The following is a 26480-nucleotide window of genomic DNA, read 5'->3' as shown; positions in this document are numbered from 1 at the left end:
TTTATAAGAAGAGACCAGAGAGCTTCCTCCTTCTGCCATCTAAAGATGTAATGAGAAGGCAGCCATCTGCAAGCCACGAGGAGAGGCCTCATGGGGAACCAAACTGATTGGCATCTTGATCTCGGGTTTCCCAGCCTCCAGACTGTAAGAAATAAGTTCTCATTGCTTAAGCCACTCCATCTATGGTATTTTGTTATGGAACCCCAGACCGACTAAGACTCTCCTTCTCCAGGCTCGCCCTGGCAGTTTCACCCAAGCATGTGGACTGAGAGTGGAGAGGGGTTTCCTCATAGGAAATTCCAGGTATCATTACTGGAAGGGTGGTTGGAAGCAGACAGCAAAGCAAACATCCATTGTAAGCTCTCCCTCCCTCTGGACAGAAGGAATAGTTTCTTGGCTCAGAGGGTGCAGGTGTCAGGGAAGCCTTTCTGGAAAAATGATTGGATCACTCCTTTTGTGTACAAGTGGGAAAAATGGGAAAGGAAAGAATGGACACCTGAGGCAGAGCCACAGTCCAAGCAGCTCCATGATTTGTGGGCTTGCTTGTTTTTTTTTTTTTTTTTAAAGATTTTATTTATTTATTTATTTGACAGAGAGAGAGACAGTGAGAGCAGGAACACAAGCAGGGGGAGTGGGAGAGGGAGAAGCAGGCTTCCCGCTGAGCAGGGAGCCCGATGTGGGACTCGATCCTAGGACCCTGGGATCATGACCTGAGCCGAAGGCAGACGCTTAACGACTGAGCCACCCAGGCGCCCTGTGGGCTTGCTTTTGATGGAGTTTAGGGCAGGCCACCAGAGAATGTGCCACTTCGGCATGTGGATTATTTCAAACTGGACAGTCAAGGCCTGAAAGACCCGGGAAGAGCTTTTTACCTCTCCCTTAACTGCCTAAAAGAATTTAGTTGGGGGGTCTGGTCCCAGAGAGGGTTATCACCAGAGATAACCACGAGGAGTCCGGGCTAGGTGTGGTAGGCTAGGAAGAGTTTGGAGAGGCCTGTTTGTTAGGATTCCTCTCTCTGTTCCATTGTCTGTGCATGGCAAAATAAACTTTTTTTATTTTTTTAACCAAACATTTGCTCTTCCCATCTTCCTGTGGATTGTCTTCATTCCCTTTGAAGCCCAAGATCCCTTCCTCCTTCTTAGCTCAGGATGACATATAAACCTCAATTTTTTGACTGTCTTTTAGCCTCATAGCTTCAGGGTTCCTGTATGTAGAAAATTAAATTTATTTGTTTTTCTCCTGTTAATCTGTCTTATCTCAATTTAATTATTAGACCAGCCAAAGAACCTAGAAGGGAAAAAAAGGGCAAGTGTTCCTCTCCCACACCTCCCACCAGGGGAGCATGGCAAGATGTTTGTGGCAAAAAGGACTACTGAGAATTTTGTTCCATGAGTCCCAGGGTTCAAACTTTAGCTACTTGGGTGAGAAGACTGTGCCCAGGAATGGAAGCTCTAAAAAGACACATCTTCACTGGGGAAGTATCTTGCTGATACTAGGAGCATCTTGCTGAGGGTTTGGTGTGAATTCTGAACTGACCAGCCATCACAACACTCCTAAAGACCTATCACTATTAGATCAAGAGAAGGCCCTTAAATTTGGTGTGTGAAGTTAGGTAGGTGTCCAGACAAATGAGTGCAATGTGAAGGTCACAGCTGATATCTCCACTAGGAAATTTTGGAAGAAAAAGAGCTGGGGTTAGCAGTGGGCAGGTACGGATGCAGTCTCTTATATGAACTTCTAAGGAGGCAAAATGGAGAGAAACTGAATGGAACCAGATGTTGATGTATCTGTTCCAACCTAACAACTTGGTTCTTCAGGGTCAGTCGGGGCCATGGGTACAGGAGAGAATGCCAGGCTTTCTGGCCAGCAGCAATTCCAAAATTCTCTCTATCCCTGGAGGTCAACAAGACATTGACCTGGGTTAGCCCTGTACTTTGGAGTTTTTGTGCAGTACAGTGGGGCCAGGAGAAACCTGCCATATGCATATAGGATATTACAATACAGCGAGAATCTCCTATATATGCTGAGCACTGTGCCAGATGTTATTACACACACACCAGCTTGTTTGATTCCCTCAACTACTCTGTATTACAATCAGTTGTCCTCATTTGCAGAAGAGGAAACAGGCTCAGAGGCCACAGTTACATAGCTAGTAAGTGGCATTGCTAAGCTCTAACCCAGTTCTTTCTGACTTCAATGGCAATGTTGATTTCCTCCATTTGATGATGAGCTATAGATATAGCAGCCTTTGGTTGAGCACTAATCATAAATGCAACCATCACTTTAGCTATTCTTGAGGGCAGGGTTGTGTCTCATTCACAATCATACCCCCAGTGGCTAGTGGTGAAAGTTAAGAAAATACAGGATTACATATACTTTTCTTAATGACCCTTGGCATAGGTGTTTAAAAAATTCCACTTTAGAAAAGAGGAAACTGAACCTCAGAGAATTTAGATACTTTTTCTAAGTTCTCAGAGACTCTTATTCAAACTCAGGTCTGTGTGAATTCAAAACTGATGATCTTTACATTCCTTGGTATGTCTCCCCCATTGACCTGCCCTGTGCTACTCAGCTTCTCTCCCCACTGGGTAGATGCAAGTCAATTGTGGATGGAGAGAGGGTGGCAGTGGTGGTGGGATGTGCATCAGTTTGGCATTGAGAGAAGGCAAGAGGTGGACCAGTAAGCTGGATTCAGGCTCAGGCCCTACTCCTCTTTCAGTTGGAGTCCTGCTTAATTTATTCTGATTTCTTTCTTAAGATTTCATTTTTTCCCCCCAATAGGAGATTTTTTTTTCTACCCTCAGGAACAGCAAATATTTCATGTACAGAAAATATTTCTTTTTTAAAGATTTTATTTATTTATTTATTTGAGAGAGCGAGAATGAGAGAGAGAGAGAGAGCACATGAGAGGGGGAAGGTCAGAGGGAGAAGCAGACTCCCTGCTGAGCAGGGAGCCTGACGTGGGACTCGATCCCGGGACTCCAGGATCATGACCTGAGCTGAAGGCAGTCGCTTAACCAACTGAGCCACCCAGGCACCCTCATGTACAGAAAATATTATTCAGAGGCATCTTTGGTTTTTATTTTTATTTATTTATTTATTTTTGAAGATTTTATTTATTTATTTGACACAGAGAGAGGGTACAAGCAAGGGGAGCAGCAGAGACAGAGGGAGAAGCAGGCTCCCCACCGACTAGGGAGCCTGAGGCGGGGCTCGATCCCAGGACCCTGGGATCATGACCTGAGCCAAAGGCAGATGCTTAACTGACTGAGCCACCCAGGCACCCCCATCTTTGGTTTTTAAAAGTTAACATTTATTAAATTCCTGAATTCAGAAGCCTAGTTTTTCCTTAAAGATCAGTTTACAAATCTTATTATTCTATTTACAAGTTTAATAAATGTCAATTACTTTTTTTTTTCTTGGTTAAGAGAACATTTATTTACCATCACAGGCAGACCCACTTGCTATGGTACCACTGCTCCCCACATTCGTTACAGATCACATAGGTCATCATCTCTTCATCTGGATTTGAATTCCGCACCCAACTTGGCAGGAAAAGTGTTCCTCTGGCGATTACAGTGACCTTGCAATTGAACTTCTCACAGCGTCTGCATTTTATTTTCTTTGCCTGTGTGCCCTCAGTGGCGTGGGGAAGGTGATGTTCCTGCATGCAAGGTTCCATGTAGGAGGCTCTCAACTGCTTCAGTTCTTTGCTTGCCATCTCCATCACTGTCATTTCGGTGAATTCTCTCTGAGACGTGGTCCTAGAGAGCAAGTTCTGTTGTAAATGAGAATTTTTGGGGTTCTTCAGATTGGCAACTTTGCTTCTAACACAAGTTTTGTACTTTTTGAGGTTCTTCAAATGAAGAGTAAAAATGTGCCCTTCAATTTCTCTTGCAAAGTTTTGCCACAAATCAGCTTTGGACTGATCTGTGCAAGAACTCATTAAAGCTTCATAAAGAAGTTCTGTGCATTTAGCTCTCACAGGTACTGTGGGGTCCAGCGACTCACTGGATCTCTGGTCAGTGGATTTTGGGTCACCACCCCTGAAATGCTCCTCCTTGGGCTCCATTTGACTCGTGCCATTTTCAGGCACAAGTGTTTCAATGGCTCTTGCAACATCGTGGGGTGATGAATTAGAACTGGAGCCGCCTGATATCTCATCCTGACTTGGGTCATGAGAAAGTCTGCAGTTTTCTTCGTTTCTGCCCGTAGGGAATCATTTAGGGCTGTCCCTTGGTTTGAAGTGGAGATCCTTATAAAGAGCTTCCCATTCTGACAGCAAACACTTGCCTTTCTTTTTCAAAGCCACCGTAGGATAGTTTTTGAGGACTCTGTACACCGCCCTGACCATGACGGTCTCCTGGAGATGCTCTTTAGTCACATGAAGAGTCTCCAGCTCAGTAAGGTGGTTGCCAAGATCCTCAAAATTCCTTTTAGACATCAGTTGCTCAATAAGGGATGTTTTGGCAGCTACCTGCTTCTGGTCAGACATCTTTACAGCTCTTAACAGCAGAAGGCAATGTACATTTATTGAAGTCCATGTGCCATACACATTCATGTCATCTCCATCCTCACAATGAGCCCGAGTCAAGTATATGGCTTATCTCCATCTTACAGATGAGGAAACTGAGAAGCGCAGGAGCTCAGGAATCTCGGGAGACCTCCACGTTGAGAAACGTCAATTACTTTTAAGGAAGCCTTTGATTAATAATTAGGCCCACTTACAGACTTATATACCTCTAAGCTTTTAAACCCCATTTATGAATTGAATATCTTAATCTCATTTGAAATCCTTCAATATCTTGATAAAATAATCTTTCTCAACTTCTAAGTAACTCTTATAAATTTAATAAAATAAACTTACATAGATGGTGATTCTTAAGTATTCTTAGTGGTTCCAATACTGTACATAACCTTAGAAAGATTACACTTAAATATACCAATCAAGATTACTCATACGTTTCAAATTGGGTTTTTTAGTGCAGGTAAATTTTATAATAGGCCAAACAACTTCTTTTGAGTATTACAAATACTTATACTACCAAATAGGCACAGATTTATCCTTAATACGTAAATATTAATGTTCTAAGTGTGAGTCTTTTAAACATTTTATTCTTAATTCTAAATTTTCCCAGAGTTGAAAGATGCTTATTCACTGAGGGAATAATAATGCCATCCCAAGCAATTTGGGGAGAATTCAGAGATTTTAGGTAGGATTGTACCTGGATTTCTGCCTGCCCTTTTTGTAGCCCAAACCTGGACTTCATCCTGTTACAGGTGGTCAGGCTTGCATACAAGGCTGCACAAACTGGTATGGCCACACAAGTACTTACCAGGGTATCACTCGTGCTTACTATCATTTTATTCCACTAAGCCCTGTCCCACCCAGACTACTCACGGAAGCCTGAAACTGACTCAGGCTGTCACATGACTCGATTTTGCTTTTCTTTGTCTAGGATATATTAATTTCTTTTCCATCTAGCTCCAATGACTTTTGACATTGATGGAATTCTATCTTCTTTCCATATTCTTCCTGACCAGTAGGGCCACACAATTCTAAGAGTTATTAAAATGATATCCAATTACATCCTGCAAATCTCACAGCTTCTAAGGTAGAATGCCCGACAATTTTACAAAGGCTTCTATTGTTTAAAAGGTTGTTTTAGAACGTAACACTGGTGGAATCCTCAAGGTTTAGAAGAAAGAACAAATATTTTGGGAGCACTTGCTATGAGCCAAGTACTCTATGTACATTATTTTATTTGTCTTCCAACACCCGTTCAAAGTGTTTATTTTTATCCCCATATTCAAATGAGGAAGCTGAGGTCATGGTGTTTCTCAAGGCCAAATGACTAATAAATGGTAGAGCTAGGACTAGATTTTAAGACTGTTTGCAAAGTTCAGGATCCTTCCATTATGCTACTTTCCAAGTTTTGAAGGTTTTATTACATGGCTCTCCGAATAGTGGAGTAGTCTCCTCACTTCTGCACCTTGACGACCAAAACCTTCTAGTGTAAACCTGATCTTTCCAGACAACCTCAAGGCTCAAAAGCAGTATCTGTCGCCCTTCTCCTCATACTCCTTAAACCACCAAGATTTAGATTAAGATTTAAGATTTCCAAGGATTTTCATGACAGCAGCAAATTAAGGGCAAGCTGTAAGACACATTACAGTCACAGTCTTGGGCCAATGTTCCAGGGTCCTGAGGCGTTTGCATAATTCAAACCCTGACCTCAACTGATGGTGGGTTGGTGGCCCCAGAATGTTTCACTTTGGCATGTGGATTATTTTGAACTGAAGACAATCAAGGCCCAGCAGACTCAAGAGCTTTTACCTCTCCCTTAACTGTTTAAAAGAATTTAAATAGGAAGTCTGTGATGGGAAGAGAGCTATTACCAAAGATAACTTTTTTTTTTTTTACATGAGAACAACTTCTCCATATGGTATGGCAAACATTTGTTTACCAAACATTTGCTCTTCCCATTTTCCTGTGAATTGTCTTCCTCCCCTTTGCAGTCCCAGACCCTTATTTCCCTTCTCCTACTTGGGATGGCATATAAGCCTCCGTTACCTGTCAAGGGAGAGCCTCTCATCTTTGTGGAGCTCCCATTGGTACATAGTTAAAGTTGTTTTTCTCCTGTTAATGTTTTATGTCAAGTTAATTATTAGATCAACCAAAAAATTTGGAAAGGAAGAAAGAAAAGTATTTCTTCCCTGCAGTTTTGGTGCCCAACATAGGGCTGTCCAGGATCTGGCCAGTGCTCACTTCAGGGCTGCTGCAGGGGAGAGATCCTGGGACCTCTGACGGAAGCTGGCAGAAGGTAAGAGTTCTTACCATGTCAGTCTCCTGGATCTCTGTCTGCCCGGTCTGTTGGAAGTGAAAAAGGTGAGAATACTTTTCTTTTTCTAAATTTAGATTAGCAGAAAATATTTGGGTGAGCTAGTTTCTTGGGTATAGCAATTCTGGTAAAGATTTGTGATGAGTACTTTTGATTTCTATTGATCGCGTTCCTCCCAGAAATGATCATTGTTTTCTTTTGTCTTTGTTTTTTGTGTCATTTGTCAAGAAGAAAAACCACAGGGTAGAATGGAGGCATAGGTCCTATAGTTTGTTGTTTGAGCCGGCCTCACAGACTGGTGAGTTCATGGTTCTCACCAGAAGGGCATCTGTTTAGATGAACTTTGCTGTGGATCCCCTATGTAAAAACCAGCTGCGTTTTTCCTTTTGTCTTGTTGTATGTCCTAAGAGCTTGGCTTTGTGATGGGTGAGAATATTCTCTCTGGTCTCTGCCATCTGGGAGTGTACATACTGGTGTGCATCTGGCGGCCAGTCAAGTGGACTGGGGTTCTGAGACGTGAAGTCACAGACGGCATTTTTTGTTGTTCAGCTGTGCGAGCTCTCAGGAGAGTTTGTCTTGAGGGGTCCCAGTCCATAAGGGCCTTCGTTGTCTCAACCTTTGTTGTCTTGTTAGTGGTGGAAAAGTCCCATTTCTGTATCGCCTGCCTGGTGTCACAGATTAGGTGGTCTATGACTGAAAGTGTCGAAAACCAAACTCTGTGCTTCCGGGCCAAAACTCGAAGATGGAGTCTGGGATAAAGAGGAACGATAGCATTATTGCTTAGCTGGGCAAAGGAAGCTGCAACAGGCTTTGGCCTTGAAAACCTGCAGGCCCTCCCGGAGGAAGGGCCTGGGGGGCTTTATAGGGAAATACAGGCTTTAGCTGGTTTTAACAGGAATTGTGTATGTGCTACTAGCCTCCTTCATCGTGTCTTTAGTGTGGTACCGGGTTCCTGAAACAAAAGGCTAAGAAGGGAGGAGGGGAGGTTTGCGGAAGGGAGGAAAAAGGTTACTTTAAAATCCAGCTTCACTGAAGCACTAGTGCGGCCATTTTGATTTTTGTTCAACTTTGTTTTTAAGCGGTTTCACAGGCATCTCACATTCCCGAGACACTGTTTTCTCTACGCAGTTCTTACCACCAGTGACAACAAAGGCCTTTACTTTCTTAGGCTGACTTTGGGAGTGAACTTTCTGGATCTTGTGAGGACTGCATCTCTTGCACTCTCTTGTGGGACACCTCTTGTGCCCTTGGTTGAGCCATAAAAAGGCTATTGGTTTGAATCGCTATTGAGATTAATAAACTCGTCAATGGCCAGGGGATGGATTTTTTTTTTTTTAGATTATTTATTTATTTATTTGAGAGAGTGTGTGTGTGTGTGTGAGAGAGAGAGAGAGAGAAAGGCAGAGGGAGAAGCAGACTCCCCACTGAGCAGGGAGACTGACTTGGGGCTCAATCCCAGGACCCTGAGATCATGACCTGAACCCAAGGCAGATACTTAACCGACTGAACCACCCAGGTGCCCTGGAATGGATCTTTTGAATTGAGGAATCTTCTATATTTGAAAAAAAAATTTTTTTTAAGAGAGCTCTCATTTTAAACAATCGTTTTATTGGTATCTATGGAAAGACCAAATTAAAAAGTGGATACACAGAAGTATAATGGCTAGCCTTGGGGGCTCCCTTAACAAGGTGAAAGAGCAGAAATTAAACTTAGAACAAAATTAAAGTCCACATCCAATGTAAATTCCCCTTTTTAAAGTCTGGCCCCATCTCCTCAGCAAATTCCCTTAACTTCCAAAATTCCTCTACTTTGCCCAGAAAATTCCTTACACACTCTGCTGCCTGTTTTAGCTTCTCTTTTGCTACAAGATTTACACAGAGCACTCCAAACTAATCTCTAGGCCCAAGGTATGCATTCTTTCTCTGTTCCTTAAAGATGTAAATCTTACCATGTCTTTGAAATGTAAACACCATATGAGGTAATTAAAACTCTGCCCAGACTGGAAAAAAAAGGGGGTGAGGGTGGGGAGGAAAAGGGCTTTTAAAAATACAAACCGCTAAAAAGTCTCTCTAGCCCAGATTCTAGACCATAGCCTCCTAAAGATCACCTGTCAAGAACAATACAAATACAAACAATACGATACAAATCTTGAAGTCTTCACATGTAGTAAAAAGTTTTAGCCATCTGAGCTCATAAACTTAATTTTACTCCAACTAGTACTTATGAACTAGTGAGTTTTATATTGTTATATCTGATTCATGGCTGAAATTTGAAAATGAAAGCCATAAGATCTCTGTTTATCAATATGTTTATGTATGTCTTTTGTATGTACATTATAGATATGGTATTTTTCTACCTCCAGATGGTGTTGCAAAATTAATTTGTGAAGAGCCTCATTTAATTGACTTAAAAATAAATGCTTATAAATTAAGTATTTCTTTTTTTAAAAAAGATTTTATTTATTTATTCATAAGAGACAGAGAGAGAGGCAGAGGGAGAAGCAGGCTCCCCGCTGAGCAGGGAGCCCACGCTGGACTCTCCTGGGATCATGACCAGAGCTGAAGGCAGATGCTTACCCTCTGAGCCACCCAGGTACCCATAAATTAAGTATTTCTAAATCTCAGAACTGTACCAGAAACGAAACCAAATATTTTTCAAGTCACATGATCTAGGATAATTTTTAGATAAATAAAAACTATTTAAGTTTGTTGGTTTAATTAATACATGTTTTTAGGGCTATCAGCATTAAGTATACAATACTTGTACTTTACCTAGGTTTACTAAGAGTAAAATAAGTACATGTTATCTCTGTTACAAAATGTCTCAGCAAAAAAAAAATAAGATGAGAGCCAACTGCTTTAATGCCTCCTGAAATTTTCATGAATGATCTAAGTATGATTGTTAAAAACAAGTAAATTAAATAGATGTAAATGAAATAAGAAATTTTAGGTGAACTTTTCAGTAATGGTTGTTTTATGGTATGTGTATTCAAAAATAGTTACCCAAATCTCTTTGGTGACTTCCACTGATAAGACTTTTCCTAAGGTAAATTAAATAGTAGAATTTTATTGATTATCTAGATCATTTCCAAATAAGATAAAATACTAAAACCTTGATTACTAACAGTGAGCTTTCTTTTACAGAGGCACTGAAGATATTTGGGTCCATTACATGGTCTGTGCCATATTGAAAAATTTGTATGGGAAACATATAAACATATGGGAAAACATATATTTTCAGAAATTATATAAAGTATTTATAAATTTATCAAGCCACAGAATGCTAATGTAAAAGACAGTTCATAATTGTTCGTTTTTAAATTTTCACTAAATTAAGGTTCTTAAGGGTTAAATTCTAATATATGAAATTAAAGCTGCTAGAAATAAGGGACACTTCTCCAAACACAAGGAAAGCAGGATGTGTGTTTGCAGTGACAGAAGGTATATTTTTATACCATAAAAAATTACAACTTTTTATGACTTTTTTGTTTGAAACATTGCTGATTTTTAAAAATGATTTGTTTTTCCAGATTTAAAGAAACCTGTAGAGGCTTCTTGTAGGCAACAGGCTTGAGCAATGGAAACCTGAGTAAGGTAAAAGAGCCTACAGTGACCACGGGGCTGAATGCAAATGGATTCTTTAGGCGACCCACCTCCAAATATCCATATGCCCTAGCTGACCAGTGGGCTTCTTACAACCAGGTACAGGTACCAAAAAAGGAAAATTTCATACATTCCCATGCCTCCTCACTCCCCACCCTTAACTATAGCTCCCCATCACTGCCTTGTGTCAGATGGTCTCTCTTTTTCTGTCCTGCTTACTGCTCCCTTGCAGTGTATTCAGTAAGCCGCTATGTCCTTTGTTCTGCCTCAGGTGAATTCTTTCACTGCCTGAGCCACCAGCTTCCACCTGATGGGGTCCCCCTACAAAATATTTTTCTTTTTTCTCTTAGGCTACTTATGATTTAGAGCAATATGATAAAATATAGCTTTGTGAAGAAAGATGAAACATGTATCTTTTTTTCTTTGCTTGATCCCTCCAGAATTCAGAAACTCTCAGTGAATATTCTTATTTTCATGGCAATATAGTCATTTGCATGTGTTCAACTTGTGATCCTTGTAGCAAGACACACTTAGAAACATTGGTTATATCACCAAGGATTTGACTGGGATGTCATATTTGAGAAAGAAACACACAGACTCAGGACCAGACAGCTTTAAGGAACTAAGGTTGACTTTATTGAACCAATAAAGCCCCTTGAAAAATCAGTCTGGTATCTTGCTTACAGAGTTCCCAGCAGCCTTACCAGGTGAATAAGGAAGGATACTTCCTGGCAGGCCCAGGAACCTTAGGATATTTTGAGGACCTCAAGAAGAGAGAAATTCACCCAAATCTTCAGGTATTACAGGTGAAGTCTGATAGCAAATCCTTGGTTTCGCTGCTTAGCCCCAAGAACCTGTTAAAAGTCCAATCTGAGATTCCTTATAAAAAGCAGATAAAAAAGATTCTATATAGTTAGCCGTTATTCTTGCTGCACTTATGTAAATAATCAAGCCAAGTTTATTGAAATGGACAATTTGCAAGCAAAATACTTTACTATGGTTCTTTTTAATAAAAATAGTGAATTGTAGAGAGGAAAAATTATGTTTCTGTAGAAACTGTAATAGACACTCACGGAGATTAGATTCTAGTCCGTTAATTGTCTTTGAGGTTTCATTTTCTACCAGTAAACTGTCCTGATCCTGAATTATTCTACTTTCCTCCAATATTTGGCTATAATTCTCCAAACAATTCCTAATTGTTCTCCCACTCTTCTGACTTAGAATCAGTAAGAGCTAAAACTGCCCTTTTCCCAAAGCTGTGCAAGCTATAGCTGGACAACCTAATATAAACCACAGAGAAATCACCACAACAGCTCATATATAGACAGTCTTCACACTTATGGCTATGCGGCCACTGAATGCCCTCACTCCATCTGGAGATGCTTTGAACTTGACATCTAGAAATCTTCTTGACTGGCTACCCTCAGAACTCAGAAACGGGTTTATAATTTGTTCCAATCATTGAACATTGTTTTTCTTTTGTTTCCATGGAAATACCTGGTTAAGTACCTGATTTCTTGCACAATATAGGCCTAACTTTTGGGATCCCAGCTGCATCACCACTTCCTAAAATGAGACCTCATTGTTTAAGTGAACTGACCTAATTTTAAGACTAAAAGATTAATTCAGTGAAATCATGGAGCAATCTACCAGCTCAGCTTTTAATATATGAAATGTCCAGGGAAGTTTCAGAGGAGGGAACTGATGGAGTTCAGGGCAGGCCTTCCCAGAATGTGCTGCCTTGGCATGTGGACTATTTTGAGTTGAAGACAGTCAAACTCAACAGACTCAAGAAGGGCTTTTTACCTCCCCCCTTAACTGCCTAAAATAATTTAGATAAGAAGGCTGTACCAGGAAGAAAGCTTATTTTCAAAGATAACTTGTTTGTGGGTTTTTTGTTTTTTATTCTTTCATAAGAAAGATTTCTCCACAGGGCGTGGCAAACATTTGTTTTCTAAACATTTTCTCTTTTTCATCTTCCTGTGAATTGTCTTCCTCCCATTTGAAGTCCCAGACCCCTACCCTCTTCTCAGCTCAGGACACATAAACCTCAACTACCTGACTGTTAGAGAAAGCCTCTCATGTCTTCGTGGGGCTCCCATGAGAATGCAATTAAATTTGTTTTTCTTGTTAATCTGTCTCATGTCAATTTAATTATTAGACCAGCCAAAGAACCTAGAAGGGAAGAAAGGAAGTCCTGGCACTCCTTCCACCATGTCCTAGAAATCTTTGGGCTCTCTTCCATCTCCAGGAGGCATTCAAACAGTTATAGAAATTAGCACTTTCTGCCTCCTACCTTTCTTTGACCTTCTTTTCTGTTTGCCCAGGTGAAAACTGCTTCCCTGACAAGTCCCGGTGTGGCTTAGGACTCACAGCTTCTTAGGGAAGAAGGTGGGAACTGAGGCCCATGGGCTCTAATGGTTGAGCCAGTTCTTGTGCAGTGCACAGGCCAGCTGAATGACATCTTTCAGTCACCCTGAATGATTGCCTGAGAGGGAAGAAGGAGACTTCTTGACTCTGGAAGTAGGACGCGTTTGTAGAAATTCATCGTCCCCTTTGCTGAGGGTTGGACCCAGCAAGGTGGATAGGCTTCCAGCACAGCTTCAAGCAGATGGCTGCATTTGAGTGACACCTGGTGTGGAGACCCAGTGTCAGCCCACAGTAGACTGAATCAACAACAAAAAGGTATTGGGATTGAGGAAGAGGGTCTTTGATTCCGATCTTGGCTTTCTCATTGACTAGCTATGTGATTTAGGATTGAACTGTGAATTATGCTCCCTCTCTCCCCCATTACTTAGAATTTTTATTTTATTCCATTAAAAAAATTCTTTTAGACTTATTTAGATGTAGGTTTTAAAAAGTCATAAATTACTTTTGACATGAATTAAGAAAAGGAAAATATGAGTGACATAAGCTGATTAAGGTATTCCTAAAACTTCTTTACTTTTCTGAAAATATTTTTGGCTTAGGCATCTAAAAATGACATTTTCCTGCACGATTGTTTTGAATACCGGGTAAGGTTGTAATAGCATGTTGACAGAATGGTGGCAAGGAAGGTACCTGCCCAGAATGCCTAAATCCTGCCTGACTAATCACACTCCCAACAAGTCTTCTGAGACTCCTAAGGCCCTGCACACCCAAGGAACAATAGTTGAATAAGAATAAAACTGTCACTTGTCTGTCAGCACTGATAACTTGCATCTAACTTAGAACTCTGATCAAAAATCCTTGGAGTCCCTGTCATGGGGGGCCTAAATGAAGACTTCTGCTTTGGTCTTAAATCTCAATTTGGTGGGGATTAATGTGGGAACTTGGGCTATCTAAACGGTAAGACTGTCCATTTTGCACCAAGAGATTTTTCCTGAAGTGGCTATGTATATAGCCACAGGCAGTGGGACCAGATCCATTCTCTTAACTGGCATGGGTACCAGTCACTGGGCCAGGGACAACAGCTTGAATCTCAACTATGGGGTTGGGTAGCAGTCAAAAGGAAATGCTTGAAAGGGAGTCAGTGATTCAGTGGCGCTCCATTGTTTTCTGGAAAAGGAAAACTGTTCAACATTAACAGCTACATTCATCATGCAGACAAAAGAACATTTGGTGAGATGATTCACCTTCCCTCTCCCAGCCACGCCTTCCCTTATCAGTTCACAGGATGCCGAAGAGACAGAAGGTATTTAAACCTGTTGGCTTGGGCCCAGTTTTTCATCCTACTCTAGAAAACCAGCACTGTTTTCTTTTCATTATGGAGACTAGGCAGGGAAGTGGGAATAGGTATGTATTAGTGACGGAAAGTGATTCTTTCTCCCAAATCAATAAAAAAATCAAACTTCATGCTCCTAAGTGGCCTTGAGAAACCTTGGCTAAAGTTTCCTGTTAAGTTCCCAGGAATAGTTAAGAAACTACTTAAGGCAAACTTAGGGTGATCCTAGCCATCTGTACTTATCCAAGCAAGTGAAATGGATTGGGACACCCTGTGAGGCCAAAAAGATATGAGTACGGCTGTGTTTCAGAGTGGTTACAACCATGGGTTTGGAGATACAGAGAGCTGGATTTGACTCTTGGCCCTGTTACTTATTCTATGAGACTGGGCTCTCGGCTCTCTCTGAACCTCAGTTCCCATCTCCAGAAATAAATGGTAACAATCCCCACCTCGAGAGTGCTGGCTCTTCTTAAGCAGTCAATAAATGATAGCTCTTATTATTGCCTAGGGAGAGAGGACTAGGGGCAGATGACTCAGCACAGAACTGGGCATTTAGCATAGAAATTCCTCTTACATTCCACTGCCTTTCTCCCCACTGCACATTTTACTAATGTCTGTGAAATCTTGACAAGCTAGTGTCTTGCCTAAAATGATATAATGAAGAAGACATTACTGGGTATGGTGAGGTGTGGTGTGTGTATGAATATGTGGTATCAAGCAGGGAATGAGAAAAGTTTAGAATTCTTTGATTGTTAGATTACTGTGACAGTGCCACTAGCAGGTGAAATTGATCACTGTGATGGTTGGCTTTTCTTCCATTTTCTGGATAAAGATACAACTCTGTGGTTTTTAAAGCTCTCCAGCATTTTTCTAGCTTTGATTAAAACCAATAACTTTAGAAATATTTGTGTTTCTATAAATACCAGCAGGAACTGAATACTGGTTACTGTGTAAGAGCCCATCTATAAAGGGGAATATTCTGAGGCTTTATTCAACCCTCGTCATTAGGATACTGGTATTAAAGTTGTGGGTCGCTGCAAGCAGCTTTAAGAGTAAGGAATATAGTGAAAAGCCTTTCAATGCCAAATAGCCAGTCTTTCCTGGGGAAACAGAGTCTGCTTCTGAGGAATAATCTAGCCAGCTGAGAGACTCTGGATATTCATAGTGTGGCCATTCACTATAGTTGAACTCTAACTTATTCCAGAGATGGTTAGGTGAGAGGCTGAAGGACTTTGAAAGCTCCTACTTCTATTGCTAAGCCTAAGTAAGAGCTAGACAAAAGGCTTTGGAAAGATCTAAGGAAAAGTGAGACTCCAAGAAGGGTTGGACATTATAAAAAAATATCACAGAATTTCAGCTCTGGGAGGAATCTCAGAGATGAATTAGTACCCTAATCCAAAGCACTCATTTTATAGACAAGAAAACTAAGATCCACATAGATGGAGTAACTAAGATCACTGGAAACTAGAGCCCAACTTTTCAGATTACTGGTCCAGTGCTCTTCCCACCAGAGATTGTCACCTATTTATGGGGTGCCTTCTGGGTACAAGGCTATGGAAAGTATAAGACATCCTACCTTACTATATGGTACTTACTGTGTAGTCAGACAAACAAGATAAGTATGCATGGAGTGATAATAATATTATCAAGCATGTGTGATGGGCACCATCTGTGTGATGGGAGTTGAAACAGAAGAAGGAGAGATCTCATTATTGATGGGCCAGGGAAGCTTCCAGAGATCATGGGACTATAGGAGGGCCATGAAGGATGTATGTGGTTTGGATGGGAGGAGAGGAAGGCCATTCTAAGAAGGAGAAAGACATGTTCAGGAGAGCCAAGTTAGGACAGTAAGTTGTGAGTCAGCAACAATTTGGCAGAAGTGGTAAGTTTCCCAGGGTCACAGAATGTTAGAACTGGTAGATACTTCAAAGATCATCAGGCTTAATCACCTCATTTTACAGTTGAGAATATTAGGTCCAGAAGGTTAAAGTGGCTTGCCCAAGTTTATATACCTATGAAAGTCAGACTGGGGATTAAGACCCTCTCATCCAGTACAATTTTTACTATACCCTGCTGACTCTAAGAAAGTGATAATAGACAGAATGATCGTAGAGGACCTTGCATGAGACACAAGATGTTTGTATGGGAAACCTTTGAACTGGGAGATGACACAGAGTGGTACTTCATACAGATTGAGCTGGCGGTGATATGCAGGACAGATGGAAGGAATTAAGCAGAGAGACCAGTTAAAGAGGCCTCAGAACTAGAACAGCTATGAGATAATAGGAATTGAGGTGGTAGGAGAGCAAATGAAGAGGAAAGGATGAATGTGAGAGAGATAGGCTATGGGAGAGTCAGGCAATGAGAGAGGATGGAGACAAAGACTACTCTGGAAGTCCAGATTTGACCAGTTGTCCATGGAAGAAACCACCTTATACTTTCCTCTGGCTTTTGCTGTCACTTCCCCTTAGCACTTCACTCACATATTCATTCTTCAACAAACATTTTTGAGCTTGTGGAAGGTGTTCCATATTAACCCCAGCCAGTGACCAACTGAATGTGATGCTTCTGTTGTTTTCTTGGGATCTGCCCCCTTGAACTCTTCTTGGTCAGAGTTGTTAGAGGAGAAATAAGGAGAACAGTTTGGTTATTGAAAAGTAAAAAACCCTGATTGTCTGGGAGGGTGTTGAAAAGCCAGCAAGATTTCAAATGGGAGAAGGATCAAAGTGTCTTGAGAAGGGAGGAGGCGGGCCCTGTGCACACAGAAGCTCCTGGGTCTTAGGGAGAATAAAAGATCCCAGTGTGATGGCAACAAAGGGACTCCTGTGCATTCACAGCCATGGGCTTGCAGGGGTGATGAACAGCATTGGCCCTGAGGCCAGGCTGGGGTGGCTCTAGGCTCAGACTGCTGCCCCTACCCGGGGGAGTGGAAGGGTCAACTATCAGAATGAGGGCAGGCGCTGAGAGCTCCTTATATCTGAGGGAGACCCAGAAACCACAGCTTTAGAAGGCTGAGGGCTGCCAAAGGGTAGAGTCTATGCTTTCCTTCCCCTTCATTCATTCTTTCATTGATTCCTACCCCACCCTGATCTTTGGATACCCTTAATAATTATGGTTTGTCCTTCTCCTCTTCTTGGCTTTTGTGACTGCTTTTATTCCAAAGGTTTAGTTTTACCAACTGGACTTGAACAAATAACAGCAAATTGGTCAGAACACACAGACCAACTAGCAGGTTGGTTCTAGCCATACAGAGAAGTATTCTGTCATGCATCTAGGCCAAGCATAATGGTTCTAGGCACAAAGGAGACTTCAAAATGGTTTAACTTATTTTTGTTTCTGGCTTCTAATAACATCGAGAGAAAATGGGGTAAAAGGAGGTCCAGAAATCAGGTTAGGGAAATATGGTAAAAAACTCCAAGTCAAAGAACTTCCTATTTACCTTTCAAAATGTGTAACTTTTGTAAATGTCCTTTGAGGTCAGGGATTGTAGAGAAGTGCTCTGGAACCATTGCTCTGCTATTTCTTAGTGCATGATTTTGGGTAAGTTACTGAATTTCTCTGGACTTTGTTCTTTATCTGTAACATTGGTACGATATCTACTTTGCATAGTTCTAGCAGGACTATTTAACAAGTCTCTGGCAAAGAGTAGGTGTGGATTCGGATTAGTTCTGGGTGAGACCAGTTCAGATTTTGGACTTGGTATGTAATTCATTCTGTTCTCTCAGAGTTGTTTCCTTCTGGCATTGAGGAAAATTAATCTCAAAGAAATGTGATTATCAAGAAAGAGATGACCATATGGTGGGAATTGCCATGTTTGAGTTCATCCTGGAGGTCACCTCCCTCATCATGTTGCCTTGTGTTGATGGAATGCCTTGGATGGATGCCCATTTAGACTTTATTATACGAAGCCAGAGGGCTGGGCAGTGTATGGTTAGGAAGGTCATGTCCCAGCAGGAAAGAGTCAGTGACTTGTGCAAACTGCAAGCTGAGCCAGCAATGCAACCCAGGCATCCTGACTCCCCACCCTATGCCTAATGATAAGGCCCATTCCTGTGTCCTATATCTGGGATTGGACATCTCTGGAGCCAAGAGGGTGACATCAGGGCATCTGGAAACTCAATCTCCTTCTCTGATTTGGATATAGAGAAATGGTGTCAGAGCTCCAAGAGAAGGGCTTTGCAGCCTGGGTTTCTCAGAGGCCAGTGGTGGGAATAGGTTCTTCCCTGGAGACTAGAGGGAGGCAGCAAGCTTTCAGAATTCTCCACGGGCATGGGCGGGAAGAACCACTGAAGCATTGAAGGGGAAGGGGGAGAATGATTTATGGGTAAAACCTAAATGAGCAGAACTTGCTGGCTTGACCTCAGCACCAACTGAGGGGCGTGGGAGAGCATTCTGCAAATATTTGAGAAGCACTGGTGCCAGAGAACTCAATGACTGAACCTGGATGGAAGGGAAGAGAAGGAGCACAGAGCTAAGTCTGTCAAGGAAATCTTTCCCAGAGCCTCCTCCCTCAGGAACCCTTGTCTGTTTGGGCATCTCCCCATGGCAAAGGGTTTAAGTGCTGACAAATTCCAGGATACAGACCACATGGGCCAGAGAAATAGGCCCAGATCACTTCTCCTGTAGAGAATTTGGGCAGAATGCATGAGGAAAGACAGGTAGTGAGAACAAGATGAATGGGATAGTCCTGCCCTTTCTTTTTATGTTCTAATCAGTTTTCTGTAGATCCCCATTAATTTGTGTTAGTTCTGGCTTGTTCCACCTTCCCCCCGGTCCCTTCCCTATAATATCTTTGTGTGTGTGTGTTTGTGTAGGGGTGTGTGTGTGTGTGTTTAACAATTTCACAGTAGGCAGTTCATTTTCCTTCAGGAAGCCCATCCCAACCTCAAGTGGCACATACTTGTGGTCATTATGGTGTCCCCCCACTCCCCCATGCCTGCCTCTGCCTGCCTGAAAAGCCAATACACTTTAGCATACCAAAGGTTCTGAGCTGTACTTGGTAAAGAAATACTTTGAACTTTGTTTATCATAATATTTCCTAAATATGTTTGATTATGAAATTCTACTTTTAGGTAAATAGGTTACATGTTGGCCGAGAGGCTTCCTCTCTTGGTGATTCATGTATGTATGACTGGCACCCCCAATAACATCCTAATGCTTCAGTGGGAAAGACTGCATATTCCGTTTCCTTTGCACCTTCCATAGCACATACCAAACCCTAGGTGCTCACAGCATTTGGGCTTAATTAAAAGACAAGAGGAACACAAGAAATAAAATGAAAAAGCGAATGACAAAACTGAGAAAAAAAATTTTTTAATTGGAAAATTTTGCAATATGCATACAAAGGAATGATACCTTGCACATGGAGAAACTTGTAAATCAGTAAGAAAAACAATGACCACTGCAACAGAATCAGTGCCAACTCAGCTCATGAGTCATGAATACACAACTCACAAAAGAAGAAATATACAAAGCTTATATAAATTTTGATGTCTTAACCTCACAGTTATAAAAAATATAAAGTAAAAAATGAAATATCATTTTATCAATTAAACTGGGAAAGAAGAAATTGCATTAGTGAAGTGATAGGGAAGTAAGGACTCCTTTACATTGTTGACTTTTTAAAAAGTTTGTATTAGCTATTTCCTCCAAGATGTGCTAAAAATAGGAATTTCCCTATCATGAACCATTTATCAAAAATGTTATTATTGACTATATAATATTCCACAATATGGAGTATCAGAATTCATATGGCTGCCATTTTGACTGGGCATTTAGGTTATTTCCAAGGTTTTGTCTGATCTTAGATTATGTCCTTATTTAATAATGTGTTAGTTACATTGTGCTATGTAACAAATAGCTAACTAAATATTAAATGGCTCAAAACAACAATTGTAGTTAAATCTGGTTTCTCTGGGTCAAAAATTTGGATAGGGCACAGCAGAGCAAGTTGTCTCTATTCCATGATTTCTGGAACCCCATCTGGAAGCTAGAAGCCTGGGGCTGGAATCACCTGACATGTAACTTTCTTACATGTCTGCCATTGATGCTTAGCGGGGCTGTCTGCTGGAACCCCTACGTGTAGCCTCCCTGTGTGGCCTGGGCTTCCTCACAACATGGCCATTGGAATCCAAGGGCAACTGAGAAGTGTATTGCACTAGCTCCTCTTGATGTTGTAGCAAATTATCACAAATTTAGTGGCTTAGACCAACATGAATTGATTCTCTTATTGTTCTGGCAGTCAGAAGTCTGAGATGAGCCTTACCAGGTTAAAATCAAGGTCCTGGCAGTGATGTGTTTCTTTTGGAGGCTCCAGGGGAGAATTTGTTTCCTGGCCTTTTCCAACTTCTAAAACTGCATTCCTTGGCCTTTGGCCCCTACCTCCATCTTTAAAGCCAGCAGCAGAGCATCTTGGTTGAGTAGTCACATTGCTTTCTTCATATGCCTCCCTTTAATAAGGACAGTTGTGATTGAATTTAGGGCCCACCTGATAACCCAAGATACTCCTCTTATCTCAGGATCCTTAACTTCTTCATATCTGCAATGTGTGTCTTTTGCCATTTAAGATAACATTCACAGAATGGTGATTGCCAGAGGGTGGGAGGTGAGGGAAATGAGGAGAAGTTGGTCAAAGGGCATAGACTTTCAGTTATGAGTCAGTTCTGGGGATCTAATGTATAGAATGATGACTATAGTTAATAATACTATATTACAGAGGTGCTTAGGTGGCTCAATCAGTTGAGTGACTGACTCTTGATTTTGGCTCAGGTCATGATTTCAGGGTCCTGGGATAGAGCCCCACGTCAGGCACCATGCTCAGCGGGGAGTCTGCTTGAGGATTCTCTCTCCCCTTCTCCCTCTGCCCTTCCCCTGCTTGCGTTCTCTCTCTCAAATAAATAAATCTTTAAAAAATATTGTATTATATACACTTGAAATTTGCTAAGAGAATAGATTTTAAGTGTTTTCACTGAAAAAAAAAATCATGTGAGGTGATAGATGTGTTCATTAACTTGATTGTGGGAATCATTTTACAATTTATACATATACCAAATCATCACATGTTCACTTTAAATATATTACAGTTTTATTTGTCAATTATGCCTCACTAAAGCTGGGGACAAAAAGGTAGAAGTCACAGGTTCCAGGGAGTAGGATCTACATATATTTGAGGATCCATTTTCAGCTTATCATAATGACCAAAGGTTTTTCTCTCTTTTAGTTGGATTTAGGGGAAGCCATATAGTCATACAGTGACTGCTGCAGGTAGATGTGGAGTACTGGTACTATTGGGCGACATGGATCACTTGCTCATGCAGTGTACTCATGCCCTCTGGTCCTGTTCAAGTTCAGTCCCAGAAATACCCTTTCCATTTTGGGTGGATTGTTGCTAGGCACATCAGCTTTATGACTTGGTGGGTCTGATGGAGCACAGCCTATAATGAGCAGTGACAGGTGTGTGGTCACTTGGTGTCCAATGGTGAAGCATTCTGTCTCTACCAGGACCCAGTAATATGCTAAGAATTGGGCTCAAATAATTTATAAATTCCTGCTGCAGATGGTATAACCTTGCTTCAGAAGCCCAAAGGCCTGCATTGTAATTTTTCCACTGGGGCTCCCCATAGTATCTATTACGCTGCATCTCCTCCCAACACTGACACTACCAACACCACAGGGTGTGCCAGATCATATGGCTCGAGTGCCAAGGCTTTCAGCACCATGGCTTCAATCTACAGCAGAGGCCTTTCTTGCTCTTGACCTCATCAAAACCGGCAGCCCCAATGTCACCCTGTATAAGGAAAAGGGCAATATTTCTAGGTGTGGAATGTGTTATATCCAGAACCCAAAAAAGCCTACTAGGTACTCTGGGTGCTAGGAATGTAAGATGCAGCAATTTGTCTTTTACTTTAGAATGATATCCTGGTATGCCTCTTACTATTGGACCCTAAAAACTTAATTCAAGTGGCTGATTCTTGAGTCTTCACATTCAAGATTCAAATCTTCACATTTTATAACCCACCTTTGGAGTACATGATATTATGACAGAGGGTGGTAGAGTTAACATAACCTCATGGCAAATCTGTGAAAGAATGTTGTCTTCTGCCCCATACAAATGCAAACGATTTCTGATTTTCTTTTTTGGTTGGAATGTAAAAGAATGCATTTGTAAAATCAATGATTACATACCCTGAGGTTTTATTAATCTACTGTAGCAATAGGTTACTTTGGACACAGCAGCTACAATTGGGGCTCTTAAGCACTTAAGCTTATGGTGGTATATAGTCAGTCATTCTCCAGGGTCTGTTGGTTTCTGCAGGGGTCAGACTAGTGAATTAAATGGAGACATTTTAGGTACTATAGACCCAGCATCTTGTGGATCATTAATGGTGACACTCATCCTGTCATTCTCCGAAGGATATGATATTTAGGCTGAGGGCTAAGGGGTAAAAGTTCTGAGTTTCCAGGGTGCCTGGGTGGCTCAGTCAGCCAAGTCTGACTTTGGCTCAGGTCATGATCTCAGGGTCCTGGATTGAGCCCTGCATTGTCAGGCTCCACACTCAGTGGGGAGTCTATTTCCCCCTCTCCCTCTCCCCTTCCCCTCCTCCTTCTTGTGCTCTCTCTCTCTCTCTCATATATATAAATAAAATCTTTAAAAAAATAAATAAAAGTGGCCCACAGATCAGTATGACTGGTTTTTTATTAAAAAAATTTCTAAGGTTTCCAGTTACTCTTTCCTACTATGATAGCTCTTTTTAAGATTTTTTTATTTATTCATTTGAGAGAGAGAGAAAGAGAGAAAGAGAGAACAAGCAGGGGGAGAGACAGGGGGAGAGGCAGAGGGAGAGGGAGAAACAGACTCCCCACTGAGCTGGGAGCCTGACATGGGGCTCCATCCCAGGACCTGGAGATCATGACCTGAGCTGAAGGCAGACAGCTCTTATGCCATAAGCCAGGGATCTAGTGTGGGGGTTACTCCAACTGCCATATGTATCAGTTCTAATTATATCCTTGGGGATTGTGTGAATAGAGTCTGTGCACCTGGTGGGCACTTTGTGAGCTGAGACTTTATCTGGGACTACATTTATTACCTGACTGCAGAGACCTTAGTTCTAACAGGGAAGCCATAATGATGCTTTGGGTCTCTGGGTATTGATATCAGCTTAGACCCTATGTTCAATTGTCCTCGAACATTCTGGTTATTTCCCTTTCCCTGATATACAGTCACCTGAATAAATGGCTGTTAGGACCCTCTGGAGAATCATGTGTTATGTATTTGCCATGGTGTTGCAGGGTCTTTCCTCCTGGGAATCCAGTCATTTGTCCTGTCAATGGTTCCAGTGAGGTCTGGAAACTGAACTAGGGACTATGTTTTTTATTTGAGCTGATGGTCTGCTTTTAGCCTCCTGCTCCTTTAATATGCCTTTTTTGGATTCTAGATATTAAGCAGCACCCTTATTGACTCTGTTTCTTTGGAGCTCTCTTATTCCTATGAGTATTAATAAACCCAGCTTTGTGACTGCCTTTTCTACCATCGAATTGAACTGGGAATCCTGTAGTTCATTTGCTAAATCTGGCAACCCTGGCTCCTGCCAATCTTCTCAGTGCTTGATGGAAGAGGGGTCCTCTTATGGAAGGTCTTCTGGCCTCACCTACTCTGTCTACTGCAGTTCACTCACTTTCCTCAGGCTTCTCACACCTCTCTCTATTGTCTTCCAGGGTAACTCAAGCATTTCCAATTCTCTATGCGGCTACTGCCTTTCCAGGGTCTTAAGAGCCATCCCAGCAGCTGTTTGGCCCATTGCCTGGGTCCTTTCTAGGGTGTTAAGTCCATTAATGAGAGAAAGTGCCCTGAAATCAATTAATGTTTGCTCACCCAATCTTACATTCTGACTACTTTGATCAAGTGTCTTCAAATTCAATCCCAAGAGTGCTTCTCTGGCTTCTGCTGGTATGTGCTCGCTAATTTTTGCAATTCTTTCGGTGTATAGTCTCTTTACTCCCCTATCAGGCACAGCATGTCCCCAGTTGGGTTGTTCTGGTATTTAACTGTAGTTATTGGCCTAGAAACCAGGGAGAGACAGGGGTCAGCTTCTAAGGGGAAACCTATTGCCTCTGGGGAGAGGGCCTTGCAGCAGCATCCATCATTGAAGTGCTAGTTTTTTTTTAATAAATTTTTTATTGTTATGTTAATCACCATACGTTACATCATTGGTTTTAGATGTAGTGTTCCATGATTCATTGTTTGTGCACAACAGCCAGTGCTCCATGCAGAACGTGTCCTCTTTAATACCAAGCTAACCCATCCTCCCACCCCCCTCCCCTCCCCTCTAGAACCCTCAGTTTGTTTTTCAGAGTCCATCATCTCTCATGGTTCGTCTCCCCCTCCGATTTCCCCCCTTCATTATTCCCCTCCTGCTATCTTCTTCTTCTTTTTTTTCTTAACATATATTGCATTATTTATTTCAGAGGTACAGATCTGAAATTCAATAGTCTTGCACAATTCACAGTGCTCACCAGAGCACATACCCTCCCCAGTGTCTATCACCCAGTCACCCCATCCCTCCCACCCCACCCCCACTCCAGCAACCCTCAGTTTGTTTCCTGAGATTAAGAATTCCTCATATCAGTGAGGTCATATGATACATGTCTTTCTCTGTTTGCTTATTTCGCTCAGCATAATACCCTCCAGTTCCATCCACGTCATTGCAAATGGCAAGATCTCATTCCTTTTGATGGCTGCATAATATTCCATTGTATATATATACCACATCTTCTTTATCCATTCATCTGTCGATGGACATCTTGGCTCTTTCCACAGTTTGGGTATTGTGGACATTGCTGCTATAAACATCAGGGTTGAAGTGCTAGTTTTTAATAGGGAAGGGTGGGCCACCTCAGCAAGCTTAGAGGCTCTGGGGAGGAGGAGGGGAAGACTGAAGGGTCAACATTTTCATTAAGAAGTTCCTTAACATATTTTGAGGTCCCAGATTTACCCACCAGGGCGATTTCTTATGCATAAGAGATTGGCTGAGTATTCGAATGTTTCTGGAGCTCTGTGACTGTAACAATTAGACATTGAGATTGCCACTTAGTTGTGTTTGTTGTTCCATTGAAGGAGATGAGGGCCTCACTGGGACTGCCCAAGAGGGCCTTTAGCTCTCACACTTAGCCATTGTTAGTGGCCCTCAATCTCTGTCCCTCTGCAGGGCATCTCTATGACTTAGCAGTAATAGCCAACTCTGAGTCTTTGTAGACATTGTTCTTCCCATATTTTTATTTTTATTTTTTAATTTTTTAGAGGTGGGGGGGCAGAGAAAGACTATTCAGCAGGCTCCATGCTCAGCACGGAGCCCAACACAGGGCTCGATCTCACAACCCTGTGATTATGACCTGAGCCAAAATTAAGAGTCAGATGCTTAACCGACTGAGCCACCCAGGTGCCCTTTTCCATATTTAAAAAAATACCACAACATTCCTCTCCACTGGGACATTCCCAAGGGTACTACTGATGAAGCCTTAGCAATTTGAACTACTATCTTATGCCAGAGACTATCTGTGCTTCATCTACCAACAAGAATGGTGGAGGTAGGGGTCTTTATCCTTTGCTTCTTGGACCACTCCTGTGGCCACTTGGGTTAGGAGTGTCCTCTGAGAAGCAGATGCCAAGATAAGATGAAAGAAAATGGTGAGGGAGCTGGGAGAAGCTGGGAGAGTAGCCAGCTTGTACTACAGTTCTGTCCCCAACAGAAGGTAAGAGGAAAAGAAGGAAGGTTGGGTGGAGGCATCTCAGTCTGCAGTAAAGTTCTAAGAGAGTTCAGCATGGTTGTTAGGTTCAGCTAAAGTAGCTTGTTAGAGGTGTTATGTGTTCTAGGTGCAAGCCTGTTTAGCATCCCTGCTGTGCTCCATCATTGCGTTGGACCAGCCCATCAGAAGTGTGGCCTCGGAGTGGAAGTAAGGATGGCATTCAGAGCACAGGAGCTGGGCTTTTCAATTATGCTCCTGCACTGGGACATACAGGGGATGTATTTCCATAGTTTCCATGGGACCATGTCTTTAAGACCCCTGGGTCTCCCTCGAACCTCTTTTGTCCAGGTCAGGGGCTCTACTAGCGCTATCTTAATTCTTCTAGAGGTCCTAACAGAGGGTGTTACACCCTTGAAGTGGTCTTTATCTTGAGGTCACCATGCTATTTTGGCAGCTTCTTATATTTGGTCTATGCTTTAATTTAGTCTCAGCTATGTTTTAATTTGAAAATTTTCAATGGATAGAGAGACTCGAGATAAGAAATTGTGTTATCTATATTACTTCTAAATTCTGAGTGCAAACTGATCAGTT

General features: G+C 41.8%; 1 protein-coding gene across 1 annotated transcript; it reads right to left on the bottom strand.

Moving 5' to 3' along the window:
- Positions 1 to 3445: 3445 nt before the first annotated feature.
- On the bottom strand, positions 3446 to 4640 carry LOC123856557 (transcription elongation factor A N-terminal and central domain-containing protein-like). Its single transcript, XM_045892723.3, is given in 1 exon segment — positions 3446 to 4640. A coding segment is annotated over 1 exon segment (1116 nt). The 5' UTR covers positions 4562 to 4640.
- Between the last annotated feature and the right edge of the window lie 21840 nt (positions 4641 to 26480).

This window comes from Mirounga angustirostris, unplaced genomic scaffold, assembly GCF_029215605.1.
Source record: "Mirounga angustirostris isolate CCGP_5_RB_7025 unplaced genomic scaffold, mMirAng1.0.hap1 SCAF_13, whole genome shotgun sequence".
NCBI classification, from domain to species: Eukaryota; Metazoa; Chordata; class Mammalia; order Carnivora; family Phocidae; genus Mirounga; species Mirounga angustirostris.
This window is presented reverse-complemented; position numbering and strand designations above follow the sequence as displayed.